Source organism: Lagopus muta, chromosome 8 (genome assembly GCF_023343835.1).
Source record: "Lagopus muta isolate bLagMut1 chromosome 8, bLagMut1 primary, whole genome shotgun sequence".
Taxonomy (NCBI): Eukaryota; Metazoa; Chordata; class Aves; order Galliformes; family Phasianidae; genus Lagopus; species Lagopus muta.
In genome coordinates this window covers 26,170,224-26,191,456 of record NC_064440.1, presented here as the reverse complement: position 1 = coordinate 26,191,456, position 21,233 = coordinate 26,170,224, and the positions used below count along the sequence as shown (strand labels likewise).

The 21,233-nt window shown below is 41.8% G+C and overlaps 1 protein-coding gene across 4 annotated transcripts in view; it reads right to left on the bottom strand.

Annotated features, from left to right (window-relative positions):
- The window catches only part of SATB2 (SATB homeobox 2), a 128,975-nt gene that overhangs the window by 37,883 nt on the left and 69,859 nt on the right, over window positions 1–21,233 (bottom strand). For all 4 annotated transcript variants that reach the window (XM_048952983.1, XM_048952982.1, XM_048952985.1 and 1 more), the window contains one exon: window positions 11,905–12,377. In XM_048952983.1, the coding sequence (XP_048808940.1) occupies window positions 11,905–12,377 (473 nt within the window). The remainder of the gene's footprint in view (window positions 1–11,904; window positions 12,378–21,233) is intronic.

The window sequence follows — 21,233 nt, the reverse complement described above, 5'->3', positions numbered from 1 at the left end:
TGTCTCGTGAGGACTGGAGTTTATTTTGCAACTGTCCTATTCTGGCACTGTAATAAGCATATAAATAAGCATGTGAGCATAGAAATCCTGGATATGAAGGCAGGTGCACTGGGTAGAAGAAACTGCAGTTACCACCAGGTGCTTGCAGCAAATATTTTAGGAGCTGTTAGATGTCTCCCTCTCCCTCTCTCTCTGTCTTGTCTTGATGCTGGGAATGCTTGGCAGGCCTGTTCATCTTTGACAAATCTGCCAAGTTTGGTATATTTAGTTTTGACATTTAAACAGTGCAGGAGGTTTATAAAGAAAAACATTTGGTTGGGTTTGATGTTATAGTCCGTTCATTTTGGTTTGGACCCTTAGAGGAGAAAATGCAGTAAATAATAAAGCCTTAGAATACAGCTCTAGGGATTTAACCCATTCTTTTATGCCTTATTTTATAACACCATGGGCTTCTTGCTGCAACAACAAATTAACACTATATTCACCTAATTTTAACAAAAACCATTCTGCCAGGAGGTAACCAGCACAAAATCAAAAAAGAAAAAAAAAGAAAAAAAAAAAGAGATGGAGAGAGAGAGGAAAATAGCATTAAATGAGGTTTAAGTCTAATGATGAGATTAAAGTAATGCATAACTGCAAGCACAGCTTATGTGGAAGTCAGGGCACAATATACAGGCCTGGGGGGGCCTACACTAACCACTAGAGCAAAGCACGTTCCACCCACGCTCCAGAGGCACCCACCACATCCCCACTTCACAAGAAGCCATTTCACTCCCAGAAGCGATAAAGTCCCCTCCTGAGCCAACTGCTCACATACGCTGCTGTACAATGAAGCGGTGCCACAAGCCCCAGGCCACCATGGGAGCTGCGGCCTTCAGCCACAAAGGGGACACAGGGCCCCACTGCGATCCAGCCACAGCTGCTGACGTGAATGTTTTGCACCACTACTGCACAGTTGTGACTGAGGCAAGCTGCCTCACCAGCACTTCTTTCTCGTAAGGAAAACGTTACCGGAAAACAGCCACCCAGTCAAAACCCTGTAACGTTCAGCCTATTTTCTTCCATACCAGAGTCTCCCCTCCAAAGATTTGCTAAAACCCCGGTCATACAGTTGAGTAACGTGCAAATGCCAACACTGTTGCTATTTACTGATCTTACTGAACAGAATTCCTGACAAAACAGACAGGCAAACAAGCGCCTGTATCTACTTTTATCTGTCACCTGCTACTGAACATCCACGTTAAAAGACATACGCACAAGCTGTGCTTCAGCAGTATGGATGCCTGAAGTGCTTGAAACAAGCTCCAAAGGTAACCTGTAGGTAGGCTGGACACAGCTCACCTTTTCAGCTCCTAATCTACATGACAAAGACAGGAGTCCCTGCAGACCCCAGATGGCCCAGTCTGGGCCTGAAGGCACGGCGAGACCCTCAGACCAGGAACGGGAGCAGGAGGCCGCAGGGAGGCGGGCAGGTGGAGCAGGCCTGCATGGGCACCATCAAGCCCTGGCATTGCTTCTGTCACTCTGCAGCCCTGACAAAGCCACGAGCTCGCACCCAGATTCCTTCTCAGAGTTTACCACCCCTCAGGGAAAGTAGGGATCTTCTGTAAAAAGAATTCCAAAGTTTGCCAGACTCACGCGCTGCACATTAACAGAAACAGGACGCTTCAGAAAGCTGAGCCTGTGACTTGAGGCATTCCAAGATCAATACAGCATGGCCCTATTATAATTTCCCCTTAAAGTCAGTGGAAAATTCTCTGAAGGCAGTAAACAAATATCAATTCCACAGATTCTCCAAATTTTTAATTTTCTAGGTCTTAAAGGATATGTAACTTTTTTTTTTGTTTCCCCTTTGGGTCAGCTTCCAAAAATTAATGGGGTTGCAGAAAAAAAGGCACCTGAAAGCTTCTGGAGCTGACTCTAAGACCACTTTTTCTCCTCCCATCTTAGCCTGGCTAAATTTATGGTTCAATTTCAAAAATGGAGAGCATATGTGAAAGCATGCCAGCAATTACTTTTCGCAGTCATCGACTCCGTATGTAAATCAGGGGCACAGGTACACGTGGCTCAGTCATGGCACTGACGAGTTGTCTTACTGCCTGAGACACCAGCTCTGGGCTCGGGGGCTCCAATCAGAAATGGCACATCGTGGGAGAGAGTCGACGGTTCTGACTTGAGTTTGTGCCTCATGTTTCTATGAAGATCTCGTCCTTTGCAGAGACATAGCAATATTGCACACATCTCAGTCACCAGACCCTAGAACACCACATCAGTGGTCACTGGGCCCTGCCCCAGTGCTCATTCCGAGCCTGCAGCTAGGAAATCTGGCTGCAACAAGTGCCTGCGGCTCAATTATAGTAGGCAAAGCCACTTTGACAGCTCCACAGCCATCTTGACAGCAGGACAGATAACAAGAAAACCAACTTAGAGGGAAAAATCTCCTGTCCTCCTGCAACTGAAGATAAACAGTGCTGGTAAACAACAGCGGTTAGATAGCTGAGCGGTAGAGTAGAACAATAAATTTAAGTGTCTTGAGAGCAATAATGTTTACAATAATATAATTCTGAGCTACTGAAGTATACACAAACTAACCAGAGAGCAACAATATAAAAATAAAGTGATATTAAATAATCCGTTCAGCCTTTTTGTCACCTGCAACAAATTAGGCTTTCAATATGCAAAACATCTTCCTTCCAGAAAAACAAATGATCGTGATTTCATTTAATTGTAATTTAATGAGGCATAATTTATTTTTTAAAGTGATATACACCAGGTGTGTGGTGAGGAAACTGGCCCAGCCAGACAACCCCACTGGTTCTATTTTTGAGAAAACCCTAAAGCCAGCCAGAGAATGTTTTCATTTCTGCAAATTGTATTTCTGCTGGAGGGGCTGAGGGGGGGAACCCACAGCACTCATACTTTTGTTATAAAATTCCATGGGCTAAATTAGCTCATTCCGACTTACATCTCGTGTTAAAATAAATAAATAAATAAATAATACTGGCAGTCTGCAGAGCAATCGACTCTGCAAACCTAAGAGACTCAGGGACTAGAAAGTCTAGTACTGATTTTAAGTGACCAAACAGGTCTCCTTTACCAAACACAGCTTTTAGGATGAATTTCAAGTTAGGTAGCTTATTAAAATCTTTGCTTTTCCACTCCTGGGCATCATTTTTAAGCCAGTTACTGAAGAGGCAGTGGATGAAAAGTTGAACAGTTGCACAGGCTCTGCTGAGCTGTGCTATCCAAGCATCCCAAGAGAAAGACTCTGCATAAGCACATTTTGGTTTGTGCTTGGAACTGATGCTATTTTTTAAATTTCACACTGGATCCCTAATTGACTTCAAAAAAAAAAACTAGCCAGAAGTGGAGAAAGGAGCGCATGTCCAGTCAAAATAAAAAAGTCCTTGGAGCTATTTAGGGTAGGAGCAATTTTGACTTTTTTTTTTTCTCTTTTTTTCAAACAAGTGAAATCTAATCTTTCAAAAACAATTCAGCAAAGTCACAATCTTGGGGGTTTGCCCTGCACTCATCCAATGAAATCCATTTGTGAACTCATTTTTTTCCCAGATACAGGATTTCCAGGACAAACACGTCAAACCTCACAAAGAAACTTTTTCAAGCAACTTCTGAAAGAAAATGCACTACAATGAGAGTGAATGTTATTCAGGCCAATTCCTCGATCCGAAGGACCGACTAACCAGCCTTTGAGACCAACACAAAGGCTCGACCAAAGCCCATGGAAGGCAAGCGAAGTCTTTCTGCCTTCTTCCCAAGGAGCTTTGATTCAGGCTTGTAAAGGCATAAATGAGGTCTCAGTGGGACAGCAGACTGCACTACCAGTGACCTAAGGAAGGACAGTTTTGCAACCAAGGCTTTTCAAAAGTAGTCTGGATCAGGTTAAGGAGGTCATGCTGGAACACAGCCCAGACACCGATGTCCTCAGGACAGAGGAGGGTGAGGGCCATCAGGCAGCTGGGGACTCACAGCACTGGCCAGGACCTCACACACATTAAGTTCAGAGCCTCAGCTGGGAGCCGCGCTCTGCTTCACCCACACCTCAGCAATGTGGCCATGAGAGCAGGCACAACTTTAAAAAGGTTCAGAACAAGGCTTGGGACAACTGAAACACTGGCCAGGGCAAAAACCTGAATAAACCCAACTAATGCACTAAACCTCAGTTTGTATGTTCTGTAGAAGATTATATACACACAAAGGACTAAAAAAGCATAAACACTTTCTTCATACTTTCAGTTGATCTGTGCCTATCCATACTTAAGCTACTGCCAAGAGCAACAGTGAAAATGCTGAAAAATTTTGCTTCTGTAGTACTCAAAGCACAAACAGCACACATAACCAGCCATCTCGAAAGAAAAGCTATTCTGCTTCCCTTCAGGTATAGATTGATGAGGATCAGAAATCGTAGGTGTTTATTGAAGTCAGAATCTGAATCTTCATGACCCGTGCAATAAGCCTGTCTCCTCTCAGCATCCTCATTCGGTATGAAAGGTCCGTTTCCAGCATGCGAAGGCAGCACACATGGGAGCCTCTGGTTAGCTAGTCCTTCCTAGTGACCTACACAGAAATCTCACAACAGTCAGTACGCAACAAGAAGCTTGGTTTGACCAGGCAGGAATGAATGACTGTTATTTAAAGTTGCCTCCTGCTTGCAGCTGAAAGCTGAGGTTGAAGGTCAGTTTGTGGAGCTCTGCAGAAGCACCAACTTCTCATCACCCTTCCAGGAAATGAAGCAGTTCTATCTGCCATGTTTTTCTTGTGCCAGGGCAAACTTTTACCATGATATCTCTTTGCCTCTTGGCTTTAACTAGAGGCTTCAGCTTCGACCTCCAGTATTGTTTTCTAGGCTGAATAAGATGCATTAATCATTTTTTAAGAGAGAAATCTTTGCCTCTAAGTATGCAGGACTCAACCAAGTCTACAGGAAGCACTTGCTTCTTAGGAATCTAGCTCATTTTCAGACACAGCTTTGCCTCCATTCCCTTGCATCTCTTCCTAACTTCATCTAGGATATAAAGCAGAAGTGCTGGAAGTTGCTTAGAAATGCTTATCCTGGCAATGTGTCCAGTCCAATTTTGTGCAGCAAAATTAGTTTAGATAATCAGTGGAAAATTTCAAGTTGTTAGCCAAACCAAGCACCTTCAGATCTATCCTGTCACAGTTTCCATCACGCAAAACTGCATTTGCACCCGTTTCCTTGACCACCTCTTTCTGTCTCAACATGCAAAGCATCTGCATGCAATGCTCTTGTCTGTGTACATGAGCTACAGAAGTCAAAGGACTTAGTGCAGTTTTCCACCAGTGTGAACAGGAGATCAGGTGTCTCCTAACACCCTCAGTCTCTCATTAAAAAAAAATTAAAAAAAAATCTCCTGATCCTTAGATTCACTGCCTACAGCCAAAGTATGAGTTTCGTTCTTAAACTCATTTAACTAATGCTAAAATACATACATCTCAGGAGAGAGCTGCTTAGGCACGCAGCATTTAGAGGCTGATTTGAATAAAACTTATACAGGGTCCAACTATGACAATTTGATTTTTATTATTAAAAATGAAGTGTTTAAATCCTCAAAGAAAATGCCTTTATTGCATTAGTTTAATAAAGTCTCTTTTTTATTACAGTATTTCTTTTTATTAGGGAAGACAAGATGTTGAGCTGAATGTGGATGCATGGAGAAAAGCAGGCAGAGAAGGACCCACCACCTGCAGCCACGCGGTGCCACCATTTATAAGGTGCACGTCAAACCTCTGTGCTGAAACATGCTGGGAAGCGAGCAGGACGCAGCACTCGAGCACGCTGTACAGCCGTGCGCTCGCTCCCAGGCTCAGGGCTCCTGTGCCTCAGCTGAGCAGGCAGCAGCCGCCCCCGACAAGCACACATTCTGAAAGCCTGACTCACGTGCTACTTAAGATCTTTTCATTCAGCTTATTGAATACAATTAACTTAATTGAAACTGAAATTTTGGGCAGTGCAAAAACCAACGGTTGGAACAAATATCCCATGTACTAAAAATCTGCAATTTATTAAATGAAGCACTTCCCTTACACACTGCCTTCTTTCCTGGGACTATAACAGAACGCTGCTTGTGCCACATTACATAGAAGAATAAAACAAGGAGACAGCATGAAACGGTTTCATGCAATAACAGAGTTTTCTATGGGGAAAAACACAACAAAAATTCCCCCCTCAAAAAAACAAAACCAGAACCCTCACTAATTGAAAGTCTGTGCACAATGGAACAGACACCATAGCAATGAAAGCAGCTTGAATGTCTCACCAGATAGTAGGCAGAGAATGAAAGCTGCTCATCTTTCTCTCACTTAAGTCAAAGGAAGAATTACTTGCAAGAGGAATTCTGTCCAGGATTTGGCTCACAAGAAAGCAGAGGTGGAAGTTCCAGCTATTACAACAGAGCATATTTCTAATCTTAAAAAGCCTATTAAAGGTCCCAGTTCTGCTCCCACTCCAGTCTGGGGGAATTTTGCCAAAGAAAGCAGAATTAGGCACGAATGAAGAGTTGCCACCGCTTCTCTGTTTGCCTCCAAAGATTTTCTTTGGAGTTTCCTCACCAACCGCTCCGTTTGCCCTCAGAGCCTCCAAGCCCCCCCACACCTGACTTGCTGCATCTTTGCACACCAAGCAGCATTACTGTCCCCTTTCTCGTGGCAGGAGCCTGGACATACCCACAGTCATGCCAGGAGCTGGGGCACCCAGAACTGAATCTACACCTCAGCCCACTGCTGCAGTCAAAGCATGGCAGAATCCCTCAAACAAGATGAATCCATCTGTTTTATTTTGTTATAAATATCACTACATCTGAGGGTGTAAAAGTAGAGTTTCCCCCTTCCTGTTCTGTTACTTGATTGTACCCAAAAAGCACAAGTCACAGGAGCTGACCTGCCTTCCGGTCTACATGTTAGAAAATGCTTCCTCGTTGCTAACTATTGAGAGAGAAAAGGAACAGAAAGCTAAATGCAGCCAACTTTCTTTAGGAAAAGAGTTGCGTGCATCCCAAACATGCCTGCTCCTCCAGCTCTCTATATCTGGCACCACAACTGTTTCATTCAAAAAGCCTCAGGTTCACGGATATTCCCAGTTTGCGAGGCTGTTCAGTAAAACAAGCACTGGCCATTCGCCCAAACATTTTACTAGTTTTGGCTATTATGTCAAAACATTGGCAAAAAAAGATGCGTAAAAAAAAAAAGATATAAACAGAAAACACTCAGTCTATAGGCTTTTCAGTCGATGGGGTACTTCCCAAAGCAGAGAAAAGCGGTTCCCTGATCCAGTGACTTAGGGCGTCTGGACTTACAAAAACAGCCTGACTGTCCTCCCCTGTCTGAACCTGCAGCAATGAGGGATGCCCAGAAAGCAGGCACAAGTGGAAAACAAGCTAATTTTTCTCATGCAAAGCAGGATTCAAATCTCCTGGTTTAAAACTACAGATTTTGAAGAGCAGAGATTACTTCAGTAACTTCAGATTAGCTAAAACAACAACAACAACCATTTCAGAGAAGGACAGGGTGAACTGAAAAGAGCATTTTCATGCACTCCTTTTAAACAAGTCCTCTTTTACCTCTGTATCCATCACCACATGACCACTTAGCAATACACTACAACTCGTGATACCACAAGCTTTGGTGATATCAGCCTTTCAGTTGCAACTTGGGTGCTGCATTAGGAGACACTATGGCACAAGAGGGAGGGAGTACATTGACTCTCCCCAGAGGATGCTGAAAAATCCTGTGTGTATTCTCCTCCAGGAGCAAGTCCATAGTCTTAGAAGTAATTACATGAGCAAGAAACTGCATCTCTTGCCCCAGCAATGCTGCTGAACACCTTCACCATAACCAGTTTCCTTCACTGCCTCGACCCACACCCACTCCCTTGCCTGTATGACTGAGGGTCCCCAGGGTCACCTTGGAGGGAAGGAAATGATTCCTAAATACAGGCCAGGAGTACAACCAGCCTTTCGCTCTTTCCTATCTACCTGCATCTCACAAGTTCAATTGAGCCCTAACCTGCAGCACAACAGTCCCAGTACCACTCCTTAGGCTACAAAACCACACTGACAAATTTGAATAGCACCTCACCACAGTTCACATAGGAGGACCATGCCTGTAGTCCAGAAATGCAGTGCTGCTGGCATCCGTGAGGATGTACAAAGCCTATGAGGATGTCTTTCCAACACACACCATTCATAGGTGACACAAACAATGCTAGTGGGCACAATCATTTTAAATGTTTTGAAGGTTATGTAGGAGTTTCTCCCTTGTTGGGAATAATGCCATTAAAAACCTTCAAAAACTGAATTCTCTGTAGGGGTTGAAGAACTCTCTTCCAACCGTCCCAAACCACTGAATAAATAAGCATTTAGATTCTGCAACAGGGTGAATTAAAACTGCGACACTGATTCTCTAGCAATAAAGGAAAAAGAAGACACAGAGAGGCACCAAGCATCAATTATTCGCACTTTGAGGGTTTCTGATATCCAACTTCAAATAAATCTCAAAATGTTCATTTTGGAACTTTCTGTTTGAAAGAATCCCTCTTTGTGGTCAACACAGCCAGAGCCAATTCCTAGCCAAGCATGCTGTGCTGCAGTCCCGGGCACAGAGCAAGTACTGAGCTTCCCACCTCAGTGGGACTGCAGTGGCAGGTCTGTGTCCTAGGAAATGCGCAGCATTTGTGACAGAAACCAAAGCACTTTATTTTCACATGTGCAGACAACAGCATGGCCACAGGCATAAGGAAATAGCGTGTCTGAAGCTATGACTTTCCAATTTTTAGAGGAAGGTTTGGATGTCTCACAAATCATGCAACTGTACCTCTCCATCTTCTGACCATCCTCCTTTCCCACACACATACACGCATACATACATGTGTCAGCCATTTGTTCCAATGGATTTAGCCTAGTTTGGATCAAAGCTTCCTCTACTTCATTTAACAGATTTGCTCAGATGGAAGGTCTCGGGGGAGAAATAATGTTCATAAGAAGGGGTTTTTCAGCATTGAGTATGTAGGTCATTGGACTTGAAAATAAATTAGAGAATAGTTTATCTATTAAGCAAGTCTCACAGTACATATTTCATGAAGCTATACTTAATTATAGGCTAATGTGTGCTGCAGAACTACCATGAAGAAGGATTAAGCAGCGGCCCATAACACAGTGATTAATACAGTTATTAGCTGGCTGGCACACAGCATCTATTCTTTGATATCATAATGAGAAATAACAGGGCTTCAGTTTCTAATCCAAGTATTTCTAGAGAGAAATGCACAGATCCCTGTGTCTCCTGACAAGACTCAGAAAGGAGAATGAAAGGAGGTGAAAGCAGAACTTTCACATCAGGAAGTTTCCACTTCTCCCCCCCATGGATGTTTGGGATTATCCCACATCTCCTACAGTGCAGTGCAAAGCTGACTGCTTGAGCACCTCTTCTTACTACTTGGGGTAACAGTCTCTGGCCTGAGGGGAGACTGATTTGAGTTGAAAGTAAAAGCTGAGGACAGTAATGCATAAATATGCAACTACACTATTTTGCTGCAGTGATAGGTCATAAGGATGTAATGCACTGCATGTAAGGTTCACTGGTCTTTTAGACTATTGAAGCACAGCTCTGAGATGAGCAACACTTTTATGGATGTTTCAGACTAGGCTGTTCTGGAATCACTGTCACAGGCTGTACAGGTGCATTCATAGGTATGATGGAAGACTAAGAAGTAGACAATTTCTTTCCTTTTATATAAAAATATGTCTGGTAACTTGCAATGAAGCAATCTTTTCTTTTTTTTTTTTTTCCCTCAAGTGAAATCTAGAGAAGTTTGTGCAATCTGAGACAAATATCAGCAGGACAGAGGAAAGACAAAATCAGTGATTCTAATACCCAAGAATTACACACTATTTTGTATAACAGTCTCAAGCGTAAACTGGTTGGAGGACAGAGCATTACATCCCATTTCCTGGTGCAGTCCTGTCCAGCAGAGGTGCTCTGACACCTTCCCAAAGGACATCACATTGGCCTGTCAACTCAGGGCTGCTCAGGTCTGTGCTCCCAGTGAGTGAGCTCAATCTGAACAGTTAGACGCTCCTGAAGTACTGAACCACAAAGAGACGTTGCCACAGCTCCCAGCAGCAGCGCAGTGCTTTCTTCACTGTGGTGTGCAGAACAACAGCCTGCAGTTCCTGCACTGGCTCGGTGCAGGATAAATAGGCCAAATGAACAACAACAACAAAAACATATTACAGCTTCCTTAGTCCGTATTCGGATAATTTCCATCACAGCTGCTATTAAACACCATAGATAGATGAAAAACTGTAAAATCACTAAAAAAGAGCAGAGTAGTCTCTCAAAAACGCCTGCTTTTTCACTGCTGTCTTCAGAAGTCAAGTGGAGTGTACAGTCAGGGATAGGCGAGGCGTGGGATTTCCTAGGCACGCAGAATAAAACATTGCCCCCTTTTAAACACTACAGCTGAACGGCCAGTTTAACACACAATTTGTTTGACAGCTTGACAGGGATATACTTGTGGTCTAGTGACAGATTTGGGTATTACCAATCTGTCCCAGTCCGACTAAAGCAAAACATCATGTTCAGTGACTATAGCAAAACCCTCACCAGCAAGGTTAATGCTGAGCTCTCACTCAAGTATAGAATATGTCATTCTGTCAATACCATCTACCTTGATTATACAAGGCTTTATATACAACAGGTTATGATCTCAGAGGGATGAAAAGCTTTTCCAAATTAAAAGCAGCATTTTAAAGAGGAAATACTCATACATTCCTATGTAGTTTTCATTCGATATCCTCAAGGCTAACCCCAGAACTCAAAGACATGCTGATTGAACATGAATGTTTTTTCTGAGTGCAGCCATCTTATGAATTTAATGGAAAAAGGGAAGTAATAAAAATGCGCTCCATACTTTAATTAGTTCCCTCATAATATGGCATTTCCAAAATGGCAGTGCCAAAGAAAATCATTAATCCAGGAGAACGTACAAAGGCACTGTATGGCTCGACAGACAGACCTCGTGCAGACACATACAAACATGGCCCTTGTCTTCTCTTGCTGGTGAAGCTAATCTCAAAGATCAGCTCTGACTGTACAAAAGAAAATTGTACCGATATTTAAATATGATGTCACTCCCCATTTATCAATCCTTACGGAGGAGTATCATCAACCAGAAATTGTGTTTTGTATGCCTTGAACGCTGTCTGGCAGCAAGATAAACATAAACAGCCTGCATTTCTGAATGTGCATTCACCTAAGGTATTCCAGGTGCTAGGCTTACGCTGATGCTGCTGTGTAATTATTTTAACATCTAAGTTTCAATATTTTAGTGAGAAAACCAGCTGCAAATGGCAGACATCTTTTCCAGCAATCAATTGTCTCTTACGCAGCCAGCACCAAGACTGCCTTTAGGCCTATGAATACCTGTCCTCCTCATTTCTGTATCACTAGCCTCTGCAGTAGTTGTGCAATCAACAGCAGTTACCACAAGAAGGAACTGAGAAAGTGACATAAACTAAAAGATGCTGATTCACTTAGTCTCTTGTTACCTTCCCCTGGCCATCAGGCAGGAGCAGATGTGGAAGTTTATAACCACAGAGAAGAACTCAGGAAAGAACTCACACCAGCAGAACGATAACTAGAGAACAAAGCTCAGGTGACAGCACTAGGGTAAACAACTTCAAGCAAACAGCTGTTCTATGAATACACAGCCTTGCTCAATCATGCCAATGAGACTGGGGAAAAAACTTGTGGATGGTATGCCCTATTTCTGGGGTACACCTTTCCTTGATCTGCAACAACCACACAGCCCCACAAGAGTCACAACTTTGACCCCTCAGCACTTCTTGGTTATAGAACAGAAACGGATACCTGTGTGCGGTTGAATGCTACTCTTGCAAAGACAGCTTGAGATACACTGGCTCTCTTCAGCTCATCTCTGACTTGCTGGTAAATATCTGGAGAGACTTCCACCGATGAATTTGATGGCTCTGGTTTGACAGCTCTAGGGATGGGTGGATGATTCAAGAACTGCTGGTTGATAGCCTGTGGGTGCTGGTGAGCCAATAGCCGGCTGACGGCAATCTGTTGGTTTATCAGATGGGCCATTGCTATCTGCTGCCTCACCAGTTGTGGACTGAGCTGAGGAGACAGGAGCCCAGGGTTTATCATTGTCTGCATCGTTGGCACTTGGTTTCGGATTGGAGTACTGTGGTGAATTTGGCCATGAGGAGACTGTTCGTTAGTTTTTCCCAAAGTTGCCAGTTGGTTGATATTTGGTAAGTGCATGGGACGTTGACCAAGAACACAATAGTCTGAAAGGTTTTCTCTTTCCACTCTTTCCACTGTTAAAAGAGAAAAATTATTTTGCTGTCAATTAAAGTTGGCACTTACAAGAGGACCATTAGAGTAAGAATTACTCCAGGTGTACAGCACCCAATTTAGTTCTCAAATCTGCACTTGCATAAAAGCTACTCAAAAACAGAACAAAAGCAGTACAAGTAAGAGCAACAAGAATCAAGACATGTTCATACTTCTTAGGAAGCCTCCTCATAAAACTGGTAGCAGGTGTCTGTTCCAGCCTCATTTCCTAAAGAAACGAGTTTAGACATTTCCACTCACACTGTCAGTGACTTCTGAATCTGTCATCAAATTGAATAACTCTTTAAAAGAGGGGAAAAATTTCAGAATCACTGGCATCGAGCTGAAGGAAAGAAACCCAAATTAGTATCCACCCACACCAATTCAATGGAAACCAGACCATTCCCTATGCTGCTCATGGAACAACTTCTCATTACAAACTCGGCAATTATATTTTTTCCAACATAAAGTCTACCTTGCATCATGTGCAGATAAAGTTACCAGGTAATGTGAATTCACCTAGATGTACTGCAGCAGAATCAAGTTGCTACATAACCCTGCATATCCTTGATTCACAAATGATAACATTTCAGAGCAATGGTTCTAACAAAAGCCTCATTACTCTGTCTGGAAACCTTGAAGGAACTGTGCATGAATGTCCACTTTACAGAAAACAGATTCTGACAGCAACCTTTTACTGGTTTATAGTGTTATTTTATGGCTTCACCATCTTCAAAATAAATTTTGAACAAAAGCCTGTTATTCTTAAGTGACACTGTATTACAAAAAAAATGAAGCATTACAAACCAGATGCATTTATTGTAATCATATATGCAGCTACAGCCATTTCAGATATCTTACATCAGTAATACTGCAACACCTTTTCATGCAACTGCCAAATTAAATGCCTGTATTAGAAAACCAAATTTCCTTTACAAGTAATATTTGAAAATTGGAAATGAAGTTTATAAAATAAAAAAGTAAAACTATTACTTAAATAACTTTAAGTAATCAAAAGTCATTTTATACAAAGTTGAAGATTCCACGAGCTTCACTACACAAAATTGGGCATTTATCTATTGATCTAGAAGTGTCCAGGGACTGCTACCATACAGCTAACAAACTACTACCTCATGTTTATGTTGCTCTTGCTAAATGAGTCGACAGGATTTATTTGATAAATAACGTAACGCAATCAGAACTTGTGTAATGATCAACAGTGGTACAAGGATTTTGAACTCTTTTAAGACCTAATCCACGTAAAGCTTTGAATCTTTACATAGTACTCAAGGTGACAATTTACTGATGACTTTCTCTGTTTCCTTTTAAACAGAAAGACAGCTCTTTTCACCTTTCAGAGTTAATCTCAGACAGAGAGGGTTGAATTCTCATGAAGGAGGGAATGATGCCCAGAACACAGACACAACTTTTGTCTTTAGAGCTGTCGTTCCAGAACATCACAAGTACTCATTTTTATAACTAGGTAAATTAGTACCCAGCAATTTTATTTCAAAATATTTTACTTCCCTGTTCCCTTTTTTTTTCTTAAAAAAAAAAAATAAAATCCAAAAAACCTTTAACCTTCAATAAAATCCTTGTTAATGAAAAAAATAAGTAAAAATCAAGCATTTCTAATAAAATTCTTATTCCATCTTTCTTCAAAAGCCAATGTTTCAACTCAACTGATTTTATAACTGTTTATTTGTGCACGATGTTTCAGCTATGAAATGCCGTACAATTCTTGCAATACACAAACGTTATTGTAAATGACTGTCCATCTCCATAAATTTCTCGCAGCCTACTAAACATATAACACAGCATTTCAGTTTGCTGAAAGTACTAACAATTCCTACTTAAGTACTGATTAAGTACCCATTCCCAAGCGTTAGGCACAGAAGGCATGCAGGGTCATAGGGAGGAAAGGCTGTTCTTTCTAGAGAAGACCCCATCCAGCACCATGGCCCACACAGAAAACACATGGCCATATAATCACCTGAGCCTTTCTGTGGTGAGCCTGTACCTGAATAATGCTATTAAATACACACTGTTGCCAGGAAAACCAAATGTAATTATTCCAAAGGTACAGCTGCTACTTGAGAATCAGGAATTAACTTAATGTACATACAATAAAGATGTTGTTCAGTGTACATGAAATAATAGGAGCATTCTACTGAAAGGAAATGCATCAAGAACTACATTTACACCCTTTGGAGATCTAAAGTCCTTCCACAAGTAGCTTCAGGAAAGCTGAAGCAATTTCTCACCTATTTTGTAGTTTAAGAAACATACAGAGAATAAGTCACTGAAACCAATAAATTACTACTTGTTAGAACTCAAAAACAGTAACCAAGTGTTTTTGAAATCCTGGTGAGAAGTAAATATAAATAACATCCACTTTCTGGGCTGAACCACATTTGCCAAGTTTCCACCCACTCTTGACTTCAGTGCCAAGTCATAAACCCCTATAAAAATAAAATTTAAGATGAAAAGGCTGCCAGGCTGTTAATCTCTGCAATGCTACTTGGAATCACAATTACAAGGAGGCATCATTTGACTTGCTTCCATAGGTGGTTTTTTTTCCTCTTCTTATCAATTTGCTTTTTCGATCACATTAGGCTATATTGCCACACAACCACTCCCAACAAGCCAACCAGATTCTAGTCACTTCAATCCCTTCAATAATAAAAGGTTACCATTAACAGTGATGCTAGACAGAAAAGATGTGCGTTACTTAACTCCTCAAGGTTCTTTCCTTCTCCAACACATTTCCCATATCAGGTTCCCTGTTGTTCATCAGTATGAACTGGTGGGGCTCTGTGGGCCTGGGCAGGAGAGAGCCTGACACAGTGCTGAGGCAGAAGCCAGCCTCCTGTAGTCCTTTATAAGCTGGCTGGTATTTGAACACACTGGCTTATAAAACAGTGAAGACAGAGCAGCAGGACCTTAAATTGGGAAGGAGGGGGCTCCATGAACGCCTGCGGTCTGTGTTCAAGTACTGCTGTCAGTCCTCCTCTGCTTACAGTGCCCATGCTATTTAAGCAAAAGCTGGCCCAGAAGGCTGTTACCTACCTGCCATCTGCGGTCCAGTCACAACAAAAACTACAGCAGTGTTTTCCCTTTTCTTCCTGCATCGTGTTGCCTGGTATTCAATTTTGCTCCAAGTCCAACACCTCCTCCACATTTAAGAGCCAGCCTCCAGAAGCCATACATACCACATAGGCAGGTTCCAGGTACCAGGACCACAGGTACCATGTCCAAACTTAGCAGGCAGCTCACTGAGTACCCTAGAATGGTATCTGCCCTTCATCTGCCCATATCCCGCTACAAGATGTAGCTACCTCTGCAAAACACTTGGACACCAACATAATCCACAGAATGGAAGCAGCAAATTGTCATATTTAAATGTTCCTTTCTTTTCTCATAATGATTACCACGTGTGCCAATGTATTTCAGCTTCATACTGAGCTAGAAACTTCCTGGATACAGCACAAAAACAACCCAGTGCACCCTTCCCCTGCACGATACTCTTACCCTCTACCCAGATTCCCTGTACAAACAGCTGACAGTCCACAGCACAATAGCTTGGGGTGGTCCACATGCAACTTTCCATTTGAAATGAAACTAGCTCAAGAGATTTAAAATAAGATTTATTTCTCCACCTTCCCTTCCCCTCACCCTTTATTTTCACCAAGTTGTTAATAGGAACATTCTGACAAAGAGCCTGTGGGGTATTTAGGGCTTAGGAACAGCACTGTACTGACGGACAGCACTGGAATCCAAATTGCTTAGCGCACAATAATGGATGCAGCAGGGAGAGCCAGATCTTAACATATCTCCCAGCACCACACTGCCACGGTCACAAAGAGGGCCCTGCAGCACCCGTGACCCAGCGAGTCCCCAACTTTTTAGTCCCACTGGCATACAAGCATTTTGCACAAAATAGAGCACGAAGAGGCTGCTAAAGAAATTTTTTGTAATAAGTTACTAGTCAGCAGGACTGCCATGCTTCAATTGTGACAGGATGTCACCACCCCCGGGTTGTTCTGCAGTGCAACAGCTTCAGAGCTTGCATCTTTGTTTTATTTATTACTTAAAACCTGGTGATCATAAAAGCCATTACCAGCAGTGGTAAAGGCCAAACTAAGCTAGTCTGGGCCAGCAAAGAGCTCTGTTTGTGAGCTTCAGTATGACAGGCATAGAGATGGAGAGGTTCCCACAGTTTCTCATAGCCCGACAGCACCTTACTCGCTGGAGCTGAACCTGTTCTGAATCATGGAGCCTTGCATGGGAAAAGCAGCTCTGACACCGTACTACCTCCATCTCAGAGTGACATGCAGAGCTGGGGGTGCTGCACTACACCAACAGGGTGCCCTCTTGCTTACCCTATGATTATCAACTTCCTCTTTGTAAATATAACAAAGCCACTCCAGAGCACAGAAGGTGCTTTTATAGTGGTAATTCTCTATCTTTTTATCTATAATTAGCATAATTACTTATTTGTTTTAATCACAGCCCACTTAACCAACTTCAGTGCAAAGGACTGATCTGAGGAGTCTCATTTTCATTCAACATTCAATTTTTGTAGTTACCCAAAGTCATCCACTGGTTTCATTTACTGCTTGACCTCTGGCTGGGCTGTTTGTTCTTGCAGCCAGAACTGGAGAGAATGTGAGTTGACCAGAGCAGCACACTTGGTAGGAAATCTTAACATTTAAAACCTTGCACTTCCTCTACTCTTGCAGGATAGCAAATAACCTCAAAATAGCTATGGAGCACATACAGAATTTTTTTGGCCGCTGGCTGTGGGTAGCAAAGGCCTTTATCCAAGTCTAATGGAAAACAGACAGGAAAGGCCATTGTCTGTTCTCCATTGCACTGCAAATCGCTCCGTTCCCAAAGCACAAGTCACTATTTTTGTGCTTGGAAGAACCATCAAAAAAGGAGGCCATTGATCAGCATCATTGTTAAGGGAACTGGGTAGAGTGAACCAGCATTGTTGACTTCCACACATCAGCCTTTCCCTTCCTCTTGTCCTACAGACTAGATCCTAGTCATCCCATGGGACACACAAACGCTAACATGTTCTCAGACAATCCTGCTTAAATGTAGGAAGACATTCTTCTCATGCGCTGTCCCTGAACTGCACTGCTTTCAAAAGCTGCTTCTCAGAAAGGAAGAATATAACACAAATTCATTCCAGTTTATTTTGGGGTTGCTGTACAGGTTAAGAAGGTCACATAACAGTATGAACTTTATTCTTCGTAAGGCAGAAAAATCATTGCATTGAAGGCATTTTAGAGACCACAATCTAATGCATAAATACTGGTTGTGTAAAATGGAAAAGGAGAATTAGGACAAACATTAGTCAGAACTGACAGAAATAGCATACCAGTTAGATGGTCTCACCTGATATAAAAATATCTTGCTCCCTGTCAAAGTACTGTGAAGGAAGCATGCCCTGCTATTTAAGCACTAACCTTTTGTGGACACCTCAAGAGGGAGGTGCAAATTGCCCTAGAATACTCAGACAATTGTGCAGCCCCTCTGGGAGATAAATACACATCTCTTCCTGACTCATAACAGCAAAGATGATGAAAGGAACGACACAGAACACAAACATCATTACAAAAGCCATGTAAGCCCTCAGACGCTTGGAGTGAACAGAATTCATTTCTGTTCTAAGTGACAGAATGGATTTTGTGTTCTATGAAGTCCACGTGATCAGAGACAGCCATTTTGCAGCTCTCACACCAGCAAAGTTGATATCTGTGTCTAAGCTTCATCTCTTCCTCCCTTTCCAAACTAACCTCCAATAGTGCTTACTTTCTAAAAACTCCCTTCCTATTGAACTAACAAAAGTAATTCTGCTTGGCAGCACACAAGAATACTTTTTATACATTTTGAAGGAAATCTTGTTTTGAAATTCTGGAGATATAAAATAAAAGTATTTCCATGACAAAGACAATTCTGCAGTCACTGAAATCAAGTGTGGCTGGACAGAAGTCCCAGCCTTCATACACAACTGGTCCTCACTGAGAAAAAGCACTGTACTTGGAACTGAATGCATTTTAAAAGCCATCAAGTTGACACAGTGAGATCATCTGAACAGACTCGGTCATCATCCACAGATTAAAAAAAAGTGAAATACAAGCAGTCTTAAAAACCTTCTGCATGGCAGGGACAAGATAGAAGGGACAAACAGCTAAGTGGTTTCTCAACAGAAAAGCTTCCAACCTCTATTGAACTGACATACGTTCCGTATAGCAGCACTGGCTGCAGATTCAGGCACACACGTGCACACGAGGCGGTTCAGCTAATGGACATATCGTCCCCTTCTGTCCTGCCACAAGTGCTGTTAAGAGCAAGAGCCACTGCTTCAGAAGGGACAGGAAGAAAAAAAAAGGCACTCTAAGAAGCTGAAATTCATCAATGTATTTACTTTACATAAAAGTTAAGCTTAAGAATTTTTTTTTTTAAAGAGAGCCTGCTTTAATTCTCTTTATACAGAGGAATAGCCGAGAGGGCCACAATTTATAAAGCTCCCAGAACACACTACAGTGGGTAAATTGTCTCTTAACAATACAAGCACACAAATCCCCCAGACTGGTACTTAACATCAGCGACAATGCTGAAATACAATATTCTAATATGGGTGGGGAAAACAGTAGCCAAGGGGTCTCTAAATCTTGCTGAAATGTACCAGCTTCAGCTTATACTTAAAGAGATTCCACTTCTTCCTTGTGATCCAGTGCAAATAGATGAACAACTCTCCTCATAAAACAGTACAACACAGCAGTCTACATACTGTGAGGATGTGTTCAAGTTAGAGATGATCTTCGGGTCTTGTATGATCTAGATGCTGAAATGCTTGCCCCTGAATGATGCTTCTTTCTTACCTTTCTCTTTTAAAAAGTGAGCTTTATTTTTAGTGGAATAAAACATAGTCAGGAGCGTGAAAAGAAAAAAAAATTACGGTAAGGTCAAGAGCCACCCAGATAACCTAAATGACCTTATCTGGCTCAGTGTCAGAGCCGCAACTAATATCTAAACAACACATGAAATTATCTCTACTTAAAAAGCCTTACCATTTGTGCTTCAACTATCTAGTTAAAAAGGCTAAAGGTCAAGATCTCTATGTACGTATGCTTACACACATCTGTTTATACAGATGTATCTGTGACTTTCTATTTATGCATATACGCACGTGTATCAATAATGGGGTGTTGTTAAAAGTCAGAAACACTGATTGAGAATGTTCTGTTATGCCTTTTCATGAGGCTTCTGCAACATCTGCTTCAGAGGAACAATTCAAAACTATTCAACAAAGCACATAATTAAAATTTTCACCAAGTCACACTGGCGTTATGACCGTGCTGCAATTCAAGGCTCCTTTAGTTTGGTATTAACAAAGCTGGGAACCCCTCAGAATCCTGTTCTAACCTCTCTTAACCTAGAATGACCTCTAGAACACTGAATCAAAAAATCAGATTGGCCTGTCAATCCCTTATGGGAATTAAGCAAGTATGAGTGCATACTCTCCAGAACAGAACAGCAGACAACATCGCATCATTAATACTGGAAAAAACAAAAAGCAGCCAAAGCAGATTCTCAATTTAAGGAAGCTATAAAAACTCTTTCTTATGGGAGCTGGTTCTGGATCCATTGAAATAGAAATAACCGGAACCGCCTCCTTTAAACAGAAGTACTCATCATTCCACAAAAACTTTGAGACAGCCACAGTCTCAAAACTCACATCCACAGAAAGCTATATTTTGACAGCCACTGATGGCAGGAGCAAAAAAAATAATATGTTCCTAATACACAGACAAAGAAAATACATCTCTTTATTTTTAAGTTCACAATATTTTTATTTCTCCCTCTGCCTTCCTAACTTCCTCCCACCAAACCAAGCTGTGTCATCAGGCAAAAAAAGAAAAGATTCACACCAGTGAAGAGTTTCAGTTGTGAAAGGATCCTGATACAGCGATAGTCCTTCTGATAAAAATAGAAAGCATGACACTTGCGAAGTGAAACATCTATTGAAAAACAGAACTAAAGAAGTATTTGAAATGCTATGAACCCAAAAGACCAGGCAACGAGTAGGTAACTGGTGCAAATTTTATCCCTTGACAGTGACATTATTTGCATGGTGAAGTTTGGCAACTTGTCTCTACATGTCGTACAGTTCGCACCACAGTCACTAGTATGTAGCCTTTACTAAAAACAGGAAAGAGCAATTCTTGATTCAAGCAGTTTAATTATACCTAAATCTTGTCATGTATGCAACTGAGAACCAAAAGGGTGCACATTTTTCAAAATGTTTTATAACCACAAAACAGAACTTAAAAGAGCACAATAATATTACAGTCATTCATAGTGTGTATTTTGAACAAAAGGATAATACAAACTAAATAGCTTAACTGCCACTCTAAATGATTACACAGGTCCACAGAGGGAAGAAAAAGTTCACAGAACTGTAGGATTCTTATTTTCCAAGTACTGTGCGTTTTCTATTGGAACTGAGTTAATATAAGCTATCTTTGAAATACACGTGTGTATTCCAGTGGGACTGCATCATTGTCCAGTGGGACTGCATCATTGTCCAAAGAGCAGATATCCTGTTAGAAACTCGCTCATGTCCCTCATGTCTCTGAACATACATGCAGTGGAAGGCTCAGAACAAGGTTAAAAAAAAGCCTCCACCCTCACACCAGCGACTCCAGAATCTGTGCACTAACTCTCATACCTCTGAGTAAACTGTGAACATCTTAAAACCTCATGGGGGCAGGGTGGCTGGGAAAGGAAAAAAAAAAAAAAAAAAAAAAAAAAAAAAAAAAAAA